Source organism: Penicillium psychrosexuale, assembly GCF_028828465.1.
Source record: "Penicillium psychrosexuale strain IBT 29551 chromosome Unknown utg000002l, whole genome shotgun sequence".
NCBI classification, from domain to species: Eukaryota; Fungi; Ascomycota; class Eurotiomycetes; order Eurotiales; family Aspergillaceae; genus Penicillium; species Penicillium psychrosexuale.
The window spans coordinates 2,300,450-2,315,515 of NW_026643187.1; the positions used below are offsets into that span (position 1 = coordinate 2,300,450).

General features: G+C 49.4%; 7 protein-coding genes across 7 annotated transcripts; 4 read left to right on the forward strand and 3 right to left on the reverse strand.

Annotated features, from left to right (window-relative positions):
• Positions 1-304: 304 nt before the first annotated feature.
• On the reverse strand, positions 305-2,856 carry N7518_002028 (dolichyl-diphosphooligosaccharide--protein glycosyltransferase subunit STT3; the record flags this gene model as incomplete). Its single annotated transcript, XM_057182956.1, has 6 exons — positions 305-575; positions 627-1,752; positions 1,807-2,400; positions 2,483-2,563; positions 2,653-2,676; positions 2,727-2,856. The coding sequence occupies 6 exons, from the start codon at positions 2,854-2,856 to the stop codon at positions 305-307; spliced, it is 2,226 nt and encodes a 741-aa protein (XP_057044406.1).
• Positions 2,857-3,177: 321 nt separating this feature from the next.
• N7518_002029 (CSN8/PSMD8/EIF3K family protein) lies at positions 3,178-3,974 on the forward strand (the record flags this gene model as incomplete). Its single annotated transcript, XM_057182957.1, has 3 exons — positions 3,178-3,392; positions 3,454-3,635; positions 3,706-3,974. 3 exons carry the CDS (start codon positions 3,178-3,180, stop codon positions 3,972-3,974), a joined length of 666 nt encoding a protein of 221 aa, XP_057044407.1.
• A 434-nt stretch (positions 3,975-4,408) lies between these two features.
• On the reverse strand, positions 4,409-4,978 carry N7518_002030 (ATP synthase subunit e). The gene is made up of 3 exons (XM_057182958.1): positions 4,843-4,978; positions 4,586-4,778; positions 4,409-4,483 (listed from the first exon to the last, which is right to left on the reverse strand). Exons 1-3 carry the CDS (start codon positions 4,861-4,863, stop codon positions 4,422-4,424), a joined length of 276 nt encoding a protein of 91 aa, XP_057044408.1. The 5' UTR covers positions 4,864-4,978; the 3' UTR covers positions 4,409-4,421.
• Positions 4,979-5,135: 157 nt separating this feature from the next.
• On the forward strand, positions 5,136-7,349 carry N7518_002031 (uncharacterized protein; the record flags this gene model as incomplete). The annotated part of the gene is made up of 3 exons (XM_057182959.1): positions 5,136-5,261; positions 5,319-6,164; positions 6,219-7,349. 3 exons carry the CDS (start codon positions 5,136-5,138, stop codon positions 7,347-7,349), a joined length of 2,103 nt encoding a protein of 700 aa, XP_057044409.1.
• A 1,364-nt stretch (positions 7,350-8,713) lies between these two features.
• On the forward strand, positions 8,714-10,145 carry N7518_002032 (uncharacterized protein; the record flags this gene model as incomplete). Its single annotated transcript, XM_057182960.1, has 6 exons — positions 8,714-8,887; positions 8,948-8,984; positions 9,043-9,119; positions 9,173-9,552; positions 9,619-9,692; positions 9,748-10,145. The coding sequence occupies 6 exons, from the start codon at positions 8,714-8,716 to the stop codon at positions 10,143-10,145; spliced, it is 1,140 nt and encodes a 379-aa protein (XP_057044410.1).
• Positions 10,146-10,340: 195 nt separating this feature from the next.
• N7518_002033 (putative MFS transporter) lies at positions 10,341-12,042 on the reverse strand (the record flags this gene model as incomplete). Its single annotated transcript, XM_057182961.1, has 4 exons — positions 10,341-10,364; positions 10,428-10,527; positions 10,579-10,943; positions 10,993-12,042. The coding sequence occupies 4 exons, from the start codon at positions 12,040-12,042 to the stop codon at positions 10,341-10,343; spliced, it is 1,539 nt and encodes a 512-aa protein (XP_057044411.1).
• Positions 12,043-13,731: 1,689 nt separating this feature from the next.
• N7518_002034 (uncharacterized protein) lies at positions 13,732-14,877 on the forward strand (the record flags this gene model as incomplete). Its single annotated transcript, XM_057182962.1, has 1 exon — positions 13,732-14,877. The coding sequence occupies one exon, from the start codon at positions 13,732-13,734 to the stop codon at positions 14,875-14,877; it is 1,146 nt and encodes a 381-aa protein (XP_057044412.1).
• Between the last annotated feature and the right edge of the window lie 189 nt (positions 14,878-15,066).

The following is a 15,066-nucleotide window of genomic DNA, read 5'->3' on the forward strand; positions in this document are numbered from 1 at the left end:
ATAGGCTGTACAATGAATTTCGGCTACGGATGTGATTTCTATGTGCCCTACCAACTCCAAGAAGAAACCCCGACATCTCCTCGCTACTCCAACTCTGAATCGCCAATGTCACGTAGGTGAAGGTGACAGGCAGAGTTCTATAATAGCCTTCTGAGAAGAAAGGCATTGATATATAGATTAGGTAACTAGACCTAGAGTATATTGGTATGGTTTTGAAGCATAGTACAAATGACCTGCTATGCCGGAGCGAATCACAACAGCCAACAAGACAAGAAAACTCAACGTGAATCTAGAAAACAAATCTCTACTCGGTTCGCAGAACACGAGGGCCCTTGTGCTTGGTGGCACGCTTGCGCTTGAGGCCCTTGTCGAAGGCAACTGCGTTGCTATGATCACGGCCGAGGTTATCCAGGTCCTTGACCTTGTATAGACGAACGATCCAGTTCTCGCTGGTGAATGCCTCTTCCAGTGTGTTGAGTTGTGGGCTCTCCTTGGGAAGTTTTGTGTTACGGACACGGTCCATGGCCTGACCGGCCGGGAAGAGCGACTGGAAGTTGTGATAAGACATCTTGTACCTATTGATGGGGTTAGCAGTAACTTGGATAATCAAGATGTGAGGTTCTTACATCAGGCTGTTCTTCATGGCGGGAGTGGCTTCTTCGTCGACACGGTACTCGCCACGAGCGGTGAAGTAGTCACGCTCTTTCACCTCGTCTGGCCAGATACCCTCGGCAATACGAACCATCCAGAGGAACTTGTTCAAATCGTCACCTGAGTAGCCGAGTAGTCCACCAAACACGACCAAGACGTAGTCGACATCGTGCTGTCGGAGAATGGGGTAGCTAACTTCCTCGCGCGAGCTCATTGCCTTGCCAACAGTAGCAATATGGGTGTTGTTCCAGGTGTTGTTGTCGACCAGGGTGGGGCGGTCAGCCATACCACCGATTTGGTATCCATAATCCCACCAGGACATGATCTTGGCATTGTCCGGGGTGTTCTGGCGGAGCCAATAGTAGGCCTCACGGTAGTCATCGATGATGAATTGGCTTCCATCTGGAAGCTTGCTAGCCAGGACCACGGAGGGAGAGGAGTATGCGTTCGAAGTAACCCAGGTGCAGTGTGCAACGAACAGAAGCAAGTAAAGAGTGACCGAGGCTACCACGACAGACTTGGAAAACCAGGAATAGATACCGACAACAGGGTTCCGGGTTGACCGAAGTGACTTATCCTCCGTAGTTGCCTTAGCCTTGGTTTCAGTGCTAGGGGTCGATGCAACCAGGAAGTTATCGAGGATGCATGACAAGGCCAGAGCAGCCGCAACACACACAATGGGGGTCAGGGTGAGCATCAGACGGACCATGACACCAGCGAAGTAGCTAGCAAGGACGGAGTAGATGACCACAAAGACATGCTCATCCTTGAGTTTCTGGAAGCACATGAACACTCCGGCCGGGAACAGCCAGATGAGGAAGTTCAGGTCAAAGAAGAAGGCAGGCCAGGCGGTGGGCTGGTGCTCAGAGACGGAGGCAATAATTGGGATATGAATCTTGGCATATCCGGTATCCCACAGAGAGTAGAAGCGACCACTCCAGGGAGCAATTACCCCTGAGATTGATAGCAGGACAAGACCACCAAATCCAAGGCCAAACGTAAGTAAGACGATAGAAGTGAGGAGCTTCTGGAACTGCTTGCCGGGCAGGTAGCCTCGGATGAACTCAGCAAACGCAACCAATTGGATCAACCCAAAGACACCTATCAAATAGTTAGAATGAGACAACGGTATGGCTTAGAATCCAAAAATCTTACCAAGTGCAGACATGTGGTCACTGTTGCGAATAGGCAGGAAACCGACAAAGGGGATCTGCATGCTTCCCAATGTTCCCAGGGCGTACCATGTGGTGTAGCTGATATAGACACGGGTGCTGTATCGTCCCATGCACAGAAGAACAAAGACATGCAGAGGGATCAGGTTAGTAATGAAGACGTATCCACCCCAAGCAGAAACCATATATCCATAGAACAATGCAGTCAAGGCTCCCCACATGATCGAGCCGTTCTTCACAGCCTTGATCCAGAGGTAGAATGTGAACACCAATAGGAAAATGGCAATGGCTTCATTATCGTAGCTGCCTGCCACAGACCGTGAGATGTAACCGGGTGTAATTCCCATGAAAGCAGCGGCGAGGAGACCTGCGGAAGGAGAGTCGGACATCTCAGAGGTAAGGAGATACATCGCCAGGGCTGTTAGTCCAGAGAATCCGGGGGCGAGCATGACACAGATGTTTCGAATGTCGACGGGGATAGTGAGGAGACGAAGGATGTGGTAGATCACGCCGCTGGTCACCATCAGGCCAGGGTACAATGTGCCACCAGTGACACGCCCAAGAGGGTGCCATGTTCCTATAGCACGAGCATTCCCATCAGCCCAATGTCATTTATAGTATCATGCGGAGGACGTGCAATCACGGGGAAGGGGCCTTACGGTCATCAAACCAATCCCAGAAGCTATAAAAGCCATTTTCGATCAAGTATTTTGTCGCACGGAAGTTGAACCACGGATCGACTAGAGTAAGACGGTATCAATATCTCGTTTGTTTCGGGGGTTATCGAGGTGGCCGCCGCATTTAGTGCAGCAACACAGGGAAATCATACATTCGTGGATGATACTTTCAAATCCTAAAATATAGTTAGCATACTGATCATAAAGGATCTCAATTGGGACATACTAATGACACTGAACAAGCGGCTGGACACCGCGGCGGCGGCAATGGTACAGAGAATGATAACCCGCAATAGACCGCGCGTATTGCGGCCGGAGCTGCCTTTCAACACAACATCAAGCGAAGACGGGGCCATGATGGCCTTGAAAACGGAGCAAAGTCCAGGGTCAGAAATCAAAATAGAAACATGAAATCAAGGAATGAATTGGGCTGAGATGCCAGTGGTGAGGGCCGTGGAGAAAGATGGGAAGAGCAAGAGCTGCGCAAGGTGGTCACTTCTGAAGGTCTTGGCACCGGCCAAAGGCGCCACCTCCGATTGCTCCCCGCAATACTACGACTCATCACTAATCTTTGTTAGAGCTCTTTTGACTAGATTTTGACTCAATATACTTGCCACTATTGGGTACATCAGTATTCCTACAGCCATCTACACTTCATCTACACCTCACATGCCCGCATGGAGCTGCCTTTGCTGACCACGGAGCATCTCTCAAAGCTAGTGGCCTCCAACGCTCCACCGTCCCAGCTCTTCGAGGCCCTGTCGCGATATGAGCTTCAAGCATGCCTCATTTCTGCCAGGGGTGACAGTGCTAACACAGGCGGTAGTGACTCTACACTATTGAGCCTATTCTACTCGAGCTTCTTTCTCATCCATCTTCTTACCGACCAAGTGTTAGTTGCTTAGCGAGTACTATTGATAGTTACGACACTGCTAATGAAGCTCGGGTCCCAGGTCTGAAGCTCGTGCCTTAACGAAACGAATTCCTGAAGCACTGCTGCAACATGATCCTTCTCTACAGAACTGCTTGGCTTTACTGCGAGCGGTATGGCAGACTCAACACGGCCAGGTCTATCAGGTACTCCGAGGACTACCATGGCCAGACGTTTTGCAGCCACTGCTTCGGAGATATGAGAGTATGTTTCTCATCAAAGTGAGCTTCTTCTTTCCGCTGGATCTTAAATTGACCAATGATTCTGCAATTAGGTTTCTTCCAAGACAAGACTTTGATCGCAGTGAGCAGATCCTACGAAGCTATACGACTAGCGACAGCAGCAACCCACCTTGGTCTTGACCAAAATCTTGCCAAAGAGGAAGATCCAAATATAATATCGAATTTCACGAAATATGGATGGACATGGGATCCGGAATCAAAGCTGCTGTATCCCAAACCTATCGTTGTATCGCTCGCGGAGCCTCAGTCTTCCAACGGGATCCGCAAGGCAATGGCAATGCTGGGAACGCGTGCAGGGTAAATCTTGCTTGGAAAACGAAGGAATGTCAGTTATTTAGTAGATCCAAACCTGGACTACAATGGCTACGTCCTCTGTCCTACGGTGGGGATTCGAGGACCGAGAGGAACGCTAAAACCAACTTTGGATATTGGTCTGATACATACTGGGACAACCGGTAACGCCGGAATGTAACACGATCTTTTGCTCTTGCTTGTGGTCCAACTGTAGTGTACAGGCGCATGGCAGCCCAGGGTATGTACAGGACCCAGATAAAACGTCTAAAAATGAGAAACAAAAAATCGTTCCATCTTGCGCTCGCAATGCCACAACTCGGGGCAGATCAAACCCAAACAATCGTACAATAAGATGGAACTGAGTTGAGCAAAACATGTCTAATACCCTGGGGGAGGTGCGATTCCCGCAAAGAGATCATTGCATAGCATTCCTCCTCTATACCATCCATCATATTTAAACCTTAGCCTTCAAGAAGGCCTCCAGGTCGAACTTGGGGTCCTCGAAATTCGTGATAACTATGGAGTTTTGGTCAGTACTTCGGGTTTTGAAGATATTCGGCGGCTCCGGATGTCGTTGCATTTGTCTGAATTGCATCATCCGAGGGGAATTAAACGTACGTCCGCTGGTCTGTGTCTTGGTCTCTTGCTGGGGCTGGGTCTTCTTCTTGTATTCGGCCTTGGCCTGCTCGATCAGGCGCTCCTTGCGAGCATACTCGTGCTCGATCTCTGCGCGCTTGGTAACCGAGTTGAGAGAGGACTGGTGGTAAACACCGTAGACGAGACCAGCAACGAGAGCCGAGTAACGGAGGACCTGTAGGTTGGGAGACGTGGTTAACGGCCGTCGGGGGAGAGGGTAACCCTTAGCCGGTACTCACATTGACACCTTGGCTAGCCATTTCTGCGAGGTTTCCGGAAGACGGGAATTAAATGAGGGAATAATGTGTGTAAGAAGAAGGAACCGTGCAACAGGTGTCAACCGTCAATGGCAATAAATCTCCAGGTTGGTTAAATGGCGAGGTTCAGTTCATGTTCTGCGCGCGCGAGTTTTTCCGGACCGCTCCAGAGTTCCCGAAGACGGAGATTAGTCATCCCCCGTAAATAAACGCGCGGTGGAGGTACTACACTTGGACGTGGACGCATCTGGTCTAACCCTTTATAATTGTACAAGATGTCGATGCAACAGCGCAAGGATGAAATCCTCGCAAAGCGGGCCAAGCTTGCCGAGCTCAAAAAGCAGCGGGAGCTGCGCCAGAAGGAATTCACCTCCCGAACCAGCGTCGGGGATGCTTCAGAGGTAAATGCGGCATGTGAATGAACTACGGAGCTTATCCGGGTCTAACAACCTTCCTAGATTATCTCACCAATACCAAGCCGCGCAGAGAATAGACACGATCTTGATGACTTGATCTCTCGCTTGGTCGACCGCCCAGCGTCGGCCTCCCTCAGCCACGGCGTCGATGGCCTGTCGCGGAGAGGAAGTCGGCCAACCTCCGTGTTGAGCGCGAGCCAATTAAGCGGGGAGAATACAGATACATATGCAGCTCCGTCGCGACCACAATCCCAGTCCATTGCCGTCCAGACAACAGATGAGCCTTGGATTTCATCTGCAACGGAAGCCCCGCAGCCCCCTGAACTTGAACCCGAATACAAATCTACACCCAAACCGGAAGTTGTCACCTATAGCAAAGCTGTGCAAACAGACGGACTAGATCTCCAGCCCGAGACTCCTGAAGGGTCTGTCGCTTCGGACGATGAGGAGTCGCCCGATACTGCGCGGTCGAACAAGCGTCTCAGTCGACGAGACCGGGAGCGGGACGAGGAAATCCGACAGAAGCTTCGCAAGGAAATTGAGGAAGAGCTCCAAGCTACCAGTCAGACCGATAATAATGAGAACACAGCTGCACAGTCGGCAAAGCTGCGATATCCCCTACGCAAACTCGATGATGACGAACTAAAGGCAGTCACATCATCGAACGATTTCCTAGACTTTGTGGAGCGCTCTTCAAAGGTCATCGAACGAGCTTTGGACGAAGATTACGATGTACTGGCAGACTATGAGCTGGGTGGAACTGATGGGCATCTGCAAGAAGATGAGGAGACTGGCAAGAAAAGGAGAGCAATGCAAGAAGTGTGTCATTTCTGGGACGAACGATGGAGCAAGAACCGCATTATCAGTGACCTAAGCTTCTCTCCAAAGGCAAGTTTCTACTTCCAATACATGTGCTTTGGCTCATGCTAACCTTAACTTCAGTTCCCTGAATTGTTGCTTGCGTCATACACCAAGAATACTTCTGCTCCTCACGAACCCGATGGCCTTGTCCAGATCTGGAATCAGCACTTGCAAACTCGTCCGGAATACGTGTTTCACTCGACATCCGATATCCTTACCGCAAAATTTTCTCCCTACCATCCAAACCTTGTTGTTGGAGGCTCCTATTCGGGACAAGTGCTTGTATGGGACACTCGTTCCTCGCGCGCCGGTGGAGGCTCTCCAGTACAAAAGACGCCACTATCGGGCGGCGGACATGCCCATCCCGTTTACAGTATCTCGATTGTTGGCACACAGAATGCACACAATATCATGACCGCCTCTACGGACGGTGTGGTCTGTGGTTGGACGATGGATATGCTCTCTTACCCACAAGATCGTGTGGAACTGACTACGCCTCCCCCATCTAAGACCGAGGATCTAGCTCCAACCACCATGTCATTCCCTCACACTGATCCGACGTTCTTTATCGTCGGTACTGAAGAGGGAGTCATCTACCCATGCCACCGGTACGATCGGGCCGGTGCCAAGTCTGGCACAGACCACCGCCTAGCCTACAAGGGACATACGGCACCAATCATGTCTACCGCATTCCACCCCGGTCGTGGACCCGTAGACCTTGGCGATCTTATGCTGAGCTCCAGTCTGGACTGGAGCGTGAAGCTCTGGCGTGTGCGGCCACCTGCGACGACCGCCTCTGCCACATCCGGCATGGCCCAATCGCAAGTCGTCTCGCCCATACTCGACATTACCCGTGACGATGTTGTCTACGATGCCCGCTGGCACCCAACCAAACCTGGTGTGTTCTCTCTTGTCGACGGTGCCGGCAACGTCGAAGTCTGGGACCTCGCTTCAGATACCGAAGTGCCAGTCGCGCGTGAAGTTGTCGACAATACCCATGGCAACATCATGTCCCGAAGCCTCAACAAGGTTGCGTGGGACGAACGTGAAGGACGCCGCCTGGCAACTGGTGGCCTCAATGGTGTCGTTACAGTCTTTGAAGTTGGCAAGGGTCTGTGTGGCCTATCGGAGGAAGTGCCGGCGGACGAATGGATGGGTATGAAGCGGCTTGTGGGAAAGCTGGAACAGAAAGATAAGGATCGAGTGGCTTAGAGTTACCACTCCAATGGCTTGTGTCTTTTCCGATGATTGTCGATGTATTGTCGATGTAGTTTTCTTCTGCGGGCCGACCTTCCCCGTCTACCTTTTTCCCCGCGAGGCCCCCGTCTTGTTTGCCATATACCCCCTTCCCTTCGATCACATAATTTGTGCATGTGTATGTATCTCATCGCCATTGCAAACGTCATCATGTTCCTGGATCCTTGTTCCCTCTTCATCTCCAACTGGACTTTACCATGAAGATCGTGAAGACTAATAATAATGAAAAATATGTGAAAACAATCTACTTGCAGACTCAAGATCAGACACCACCTTGGGGGAGACGTTGCTGCCAAGAATGTTTCCCCGATGATACTCAGTACACAGCCAAGTCTGCAGATTTGGTATCTTAAGCTAGTCAAACCTTCGTCATTGACTATTTCTATACTCTTATACAAATATGACCACAACTTATTGTGCGTCTTGAAGATCTCGACCGATAAGATCGAACCAATAGCCTTGGAAGGCAACGAATAATACATGAAAAGGCTGTCCATAGCCCCCTTCTATCCAGGATTCGTTAAGACGTCAGCTCTATACATGTATGTATCTATTCTTGTTCGATATCAAGTTTTTCAATCCATCCATTGGTGGATAATATGGATCTGCAATGCCGAGATCGGTGCGAGACTATTCATAATTCTAAGAACCTTAAAACCTCCGAGACAGAACCCAAAAGAGAAAGCAAGCCAATGTGGAACCAGACCAGTTCACGACCGTTTGCCTAAACCGGGAGGTAACCAAGCTTCCGGTGAACCTAATCTATCCCATAGCTACCTCATGTACATACGTATGGGCTACATTTTCCGCGTGAACCAAAGCCAGTCAGCTTCGATATTTCACGGACATGTTCCCGCAATAGGACATGTCATGATGTCACGTTATCTGGCTTCGAGGGCCCCTTTGAGCTATTTGGGAGCGATCTCGAGGTGAGATGGAGGATGAGAGGGGGACGAATCCACGGGTAGATTTCTGGAAGGGCTCTTCCAAGATATGTTCCAAACCCACAGAGTCGGTTCTTGCGTTCCATGGAAGATCTCAACTCTAAAATAATAGAGTTTCAACGGCCATGCGCCTGGTGTTGATTTGAAGGAACACCATTCTTGCTATGTGTTCTCCATTTTAAACGTGTTCCAATGGTCGACTACGGCCCTTGCCTCATATGCATATATCTCCGGTGGGTATATTTCGGGGATTTAAGGGTTCGTTGTTGAAGAATTTTCTTATTTAATATACCATACTGTCCATTTTTCCTCGCCCGGTTATAGAACATAGAATTTCCTACAGATGAAGATTTCAATTTCCCTTCCCTCGTTATCATGGGTGCCGACTGGAACCCGGGTGGCCAACAACCATATAATGGCAATGCCATAGTGGGAGCTACTGCCGCCATTGCTGTGGTGCAAATTGTCTTCGTTGCAGGGAGGTTCTATACTCGGTTTATGCAACGGATGAAAATTGGTGTCGATGACTATCTGATCCTACTTGCCCTGGTAAGTCCCGTTCGGAGATAGCTATTTGAATATAGTTATACTAACATTTCCGCTGTCTAGGCTGCAAGTTTGGCAGAATCAGTGCTCTTTATTGTCTGTAGGTGCACGGTCTCAGCACCCATCTTGAAGAACAACGAAACTCACATATCATGCAGTGGCCAAGATCGGTGTAGTTGGGTACCACTTCGACTACATATATCGGATGCCTGATAAAGTGGCTCTCACGAGAAAGGTACTTACTCCAATACTTTGAGCTCTAAGAATTGCACTAACGACAGCACCTAGTGTATCCTTGCCTTCGAAGTCCTCGATTACCCTCTCAACATCACTATGGCCAAAATGGCCCTGTTAACATTCTATCTACGCATTTTTACAACCCGAAAGTTCCAGATTCTAGTCTACATAGTAGGCTCACTTGTTCTCGCGGTGGGGGTCAGTGTTCTCCTGGAGAACTTCCTCCAATGTCGACCATTCGCGTACATGTGGAATCGAAGCATCCCCGGTGGATCGTGCATCGATCCAGTCGACGCTTATCGGATTCTTGCCCCATTCAATGTCCTCACTGGTGTGTTAATCCTTGTGATGCCAATTCCAACTGTGTGGAATTTGCATACATCTAGAAAACAGAAACTGGCCTTGACGGGTGTTTTTCTGTTGGGTGGACTGTGAGTGATTCAAACTTTGCCATTATCTGCGCTTGAAATAAATACATAGTATTGATGGGACATTAGAGGAAATGTGGCCAGCATCTTGAGAATGGCGATGTACTTTGCCGAATCAGGTTTCGCTAAGGAGGACCCAACGTGTAAGAGCCAATCCCGGACTTGGATCGAAACGAGGACTGATCTATAACAAACTAGGGTTCGCGGCGAAATTTGGTATCCTAACGGTCCTCGAAGGAGGCTTGATTATCATCGCTGCTTGCATTATCAGCATTTGGCCCCTTTTCACTCAAGTCATGCCACGGCGAGTCATGCCCCGGCGTTTTCACACAACATTCTCTCGCTCCGCGTCTCGCAGAACTCAACACATGGCCTGGTATTTGAGAAGAATACCGACAAATAGTGAAAGCCAGGAAGGCCTTGCGCGTCCTAAAGAGGTTAGTTCGCCCAAAAAGAAATCTTGGAGTAGCTTGCCGTCCTTGCCTTCCTCGCCTTCCTCGCCTTCCTCGTTAGCAGATTTGGAGGATCAGAGATGGTCAATCCTTATGGACGAGGAGGTGAGTGGCTCTCATAAAACGGTTGCGCGGACTCATTAATAAAAAATATCTTGTATTTCTTAAGTGTATAATGAATGAGCCAAAAATGGAATTTTAGAAGCCCCCCATAAATGTACTTTGGCTTGTCTGTCGTAAACCAGAATGTATCTATATATCATAACATTTGAAAGCTTTGAAAGCGGTATCTGTATTCAATGAATACGGGTTTCGCCGAGTTTTTGTATTTGCATTTGGTCAATAAGTGTATCTGAAGCCAGACTTTTGGATTTCATTCGTTAGCAAGATCATATAATCGGCCGGCCATTGATGAAGCACACTCACTACACCCTCAAGAATCTTTAATCCTCGCTTTTGCTGTCGATTGACAATGTAAAAGTAAACCGTGAATGCGCCAACGATGGCAATGAGAAGAATGTGAGACCTGGTAATGTTGTCAGCCGGAGTCCAATGTTCAATAATTTCTGAAACCTACCCAATTGACACCCAAACTGCGGTCTGGTATTGTGGGGCTTCTTGCTGGCGGACAATAAAGCTGCCTGCTACACCCCCGAGTCCGTTACACGCAGTGACCGCCGCCGCGGTGGCCACTCGTTTCCACTGGCCGACGATATTGTTGGCCTGGAAGGCATTGAGGGCAGCCCAGTTCGAGATATAAGCACCGGTCGCCAGAAAGGTCCCAATATAACGCACTGCCACCCGGGTGGATACGGGAAGACCGAACATCAGGAAGCCAGCTATGAGGACAAGGGCATTGAAGATGATCAGCGGCCCACGCACGCGGTAGAAATCTCCAATCAATGATGTGAGAATAACCGGGATTATGGCATAATAGTAGGGCTAATAAAGGAGTTAGAGAATGCGGCGTTTATACTATGGATCAACTTACCGGTGTGGAGAGCAGAATGGATTTATTTGAGCTGAAACCCATACCGGATTGTAAGATGATGGGTAGAAAATACGACAAGGCAGTCGATATGAGATTGAGCAAGAAGAACATGATCGCAAAGCCGTAGATTTTCGGGTCCTTGAAATTAGCAAGAAGCGTGCCCCAGGAAAACGGTTCCGGGATAACATCAGCTCGATCATCCTGAATTCGGCGCGTTGCGAGGCGCGCTTCCTGGTCTGAAAGAAAGCAAAAGCTGCGCTGGGCGTTCTCGGGGAAGTCGACCATCCACCAGTAGGTGATAATACCCAGGACACAAGTAATGAGACCCTGAACAACATACATCCAGCGCCAACCCGCCAACCCGGCCACGCCATTCAGATGATTGAGACCAAAATTGACAATATTGCCAGTCGCAAGAATCACAACTTCCCCGGACTGCAAGAATGCAAACCGAAGCTGCTGCTCTTGTCGCGGATACCAGGCGCTAACCAGGTAGGTCAGACCAGGGTAAATACCGGACATGGCGATACCGAGCAGCACACGCAGGATAATCATCTGCTGCCAGTTGCGCACGAAAGCAGTGCATAGCGTCAACAGCCCAAAGGTGAATGTGATTGTCGAAAACCAGATTCGGGGACCGACAAAGCGAACTGCCACTGTGCACGGCAGCTGAAAGATCACACTGGCAATTGTGAAAATAAATATGGAGACAGAGAACCGGTTGCCCTCGCCCAGATCAAGATCATCGAGCATCGTCGTCACCGATGCTGAGGACAAAATGCCCGAGTCTAGCAAATTGAGACTGCATAAGAGCCCGCCGATGCTACACAGGCGGAGATCGACTTTCCATCGTACCCGCTTCTCTAAAGCGGCCCACTCGACCCCGCGCTCTGCGTTGAGCCTGTTTTGACCATCTTCAGGAGGAGCCTGGTCGAATATCACGCCGTCGGACTGTGCATTGGTCTCTTCAACCACTGGCTCCAAGGTATGCAGTTCTTGGGCCGTTGGTGTCAAAGTGAACGAGAATTGGCCCTTCTCTGAATCGACCATCTTGACTGAGTGTCTGAACGATCAGGCCAATTCTCGATTTCCGTAATCAGATATGTCGCAAGTTAAGTTGCTAATCCAATATTTCTTTTGTTTTTTCCTCCGACATTCCAGGATAAGAACGTGATAGAAACCGGCCGAGTAGTGCGTCTCTTAGCGCGCAAGTCGGACCTAGTCCCGAGGTCGGATTATCAATCCAGATATTTCGGAGTATTTTTTTCATGATGTGGCAGTTTATAGGGTGCAGGCAAGCCAGTCTATGATCAATCACCCAGGCTAGTACGGAGTAGACGCGTACATACTTTGATTTCCCACAGAGAGCATGTGACCCGGCACATTCCAAATTGGGCCCCGTGAGATGGCCCCTCTTTCCCACAATATATATTGCACGCTGCACGGATAAAAAAATGAAAAGTCGCATACATACAGGCTTTAACTCATGATTGAAGCCCCCATTTTACGCTTATTTTACCTGGGATTACAATCTACCGATGAATCATGCTCATCACGAATGAAATGACTTCCTTGTCTCTCACAGATGCTTCGGTTGCAGCAGAAAATGCGTTGCTTAAGGAAGAAAACATCCGACTTCGCCGACTCCTCAATGCTACAATACTATCTCAAAGGGAACACAGGGGGATGTTATTGAATCCACAATCCACTTTTGGTCCGAAGCTGTTTTGATCAACAGGGCCCAGATTGGAGATGCCCCGAGGCCATAGGCGACAACTTGGAAGCCACAAGGGATCGCATATATACGTCAAGGGGACAATTCCAAAGTTTGAGGTAGCAGACGAAGAGGTAAAGAAGCAAATGGACAATGTGAGGAAGAATATGGAGGCCTTGAGGAAGAACAAGTGTGTCCCGAATGTCTATAAAGATATCAAAACCGGGTATGGAGAGTTCGAGAGAAGATATGGAAGGTTGGAAGCAGCATATGGAGACCTGGGTGAATGATATGGACGTCTCGAAGCTCGGGGGTTTGGACTGGAATGAGCCGGAGGCTATGGAGAAGGAATTCGATGTCATTGACAGAGATATTTCTGGCAGCGAAGCTCGTGCTTAAGTGACCAGAGCAAGATAATATTGAGCGGCACTAGGGGAGGATTCATTATCCGTTTTGGCCAAGGCACGCTAATTGATTTTCTATCTATTATTACTCCGTACTATCGCAGTACTGAAAGGATTCCAAATTGGCCGGCTGATTCTACTCCGAATGTGCCCCGGGCTGACAGCTTACATACAGGACGTGGAATGGAATGTGGAACTTCCAAGGTTGGAATGGAAGCGTGAGTCTATTCAATGAGATTATCATGTTCAGGATGCCTATGTTATAGGCGTTCTTCATTATAAGATCCGAAGAGAACCAATGGGAACAAGAAGATTTAAGTTAGAGCTGCAGTTAGCGTACCGATTAGGCTAAAACAGGAAAACCAAAACGAACTACGGAGTAGTACAACATACATCTGTAGGTACACATCAAAATAAAATAAAAAGCCAGGTACAACGGAAATTGAGCCATCAACCCGATTGAACCACGGGACGCAGTAAGCTTTGCGGGTGATTGCTCTGTTTGTTGCCCCACGTTCGGTCGAATGGAGCCCGGGGAGCTTGCAAAATATTGCCTTGGACTTCCCCCACACTTTCTATTTCCTCTCTCTCCGCATTTCATAACTAAACTACACACCCATTATGGTCGAACTCATCAACCCGCCGGAAACTCGCGAACTACTCCCTCCCCTCCTCGCATGCCTCCCACTGGCCTTTGTCTCACCCCGCGCACCCCCAGCTCTGTTACCACTTCTCTCCCCTATCCTGCGTCAACGAGTCGGGGTTCTCAGTTCGCTATCCACATCTTCCACCGAGTCATGGCTGCAACTTCTGTGCTGGGAGGCTGGGAAAGCAGAGCGTCTGCAGAGGGTCATTGACGGTGCCACCTTCGAACCACACCCCGTATCGGGCGAAATCGAGCTTCCGGATGAACTTCCGGTCACATACAAACGGATCGACGATGAGACTCTCAAAGCACAAGTTCCGCTCTCCGAATACAGTTTGACGGTGGTCTATTTGTGGTGCCCGACAGACGAGGAGGGAGGTGGTCGTGGCTGGCGAGTCGCAGAGCTTTTGCCGCGGGAGGGAGCTGCTGAGGATGACGATAAATGGGCTTCTTCTATTTGGGAGGCAAACATTCAGGCAAAGGACCAGCTCCTGACTGATATATTAAAGGCTGCCGAGGAAGAGAAATCCCCGGAGAACAGCATGGAGAACGACGACGACGACGATGACTACTGGGCTCAGTACGACTCCACACCCGGAGCCAAGACACCCGCACCGCCTGCTGCTTCATCAAAGCCGGGTCCATCTCACTTATCTGAGCAGTCGTATTTCTCGCAGTATGGCGACGTGCAGCCGGCCATGGATAATCATGATCCCACGGAGGAGCAACCCGAGGTTGGTCCATCATCGCTCAACGGAGATATGCTGGCCAATCTCTTGCGACGACAGGTGAACGGAGTCAATTCAGATGACGAGCCCCGCAAGAACGGATATTCCCCAGACCATATCCCCAGTGATAAGGCTGCGCAAGATTTGAACCACCCACGCCCGGCCTCTGCATCTTCCGGTAGCTCTGATGCTATCGCTAAGCTGGAACACGAGGCAGAGAGCCGGTCCACCTGCGAGGTTGGAGTGAAACAACATATCGGTACGAGCATCAAGAGTTTGTTCCGCTTGGCAAAGGTCACTGGAATGTCCCGGGGGAGTTCCAGGCATTGGTTTCGATGGAATTGGAGCTTTTGGATATTACGGATGACGATTAAGGCTAAAATACTTGAGTGATACCCATGAATCATAATTTTTGCTTGAGATTTCGTGTTCATATTTGGACAATCCGTTTTGCATATGTTGGCAATAAACATCATTGGGAGTGAATGGTTTGCTTTGGGCATCTGATATTGTTTTATTTAAATACATAAACCACAATAAACAACTCCACACTACCTTAAATCCTGCACAGGTGACGCCATC

What these genes read in the sequence shown, in the direction of transcription:
- N7518_002030 (XM_057182958.1), bottom strand. Translation starts at nt 4,863, where the DNA reads ATGGCTAGCCAAGGTGTCAAT. An exon ending in TGGCTAGCCAAGGTGTCAAT is followed by an intron (nt 4,779 to 4,842) that starts GTGAGTACCGGC and finishes CCCAACCTACAG; the next exon opens with GTCCTCCGTTACTCGGCTCT. An exon ending in CAAGACACAGACCAGCGGAC is followed by an intron (nt 4,484 to 4,585) that starts GTACGTTTAATT and finishes AAAACTCCATAG; the next exon opens with TTATCACGAATTTCGAGGAC.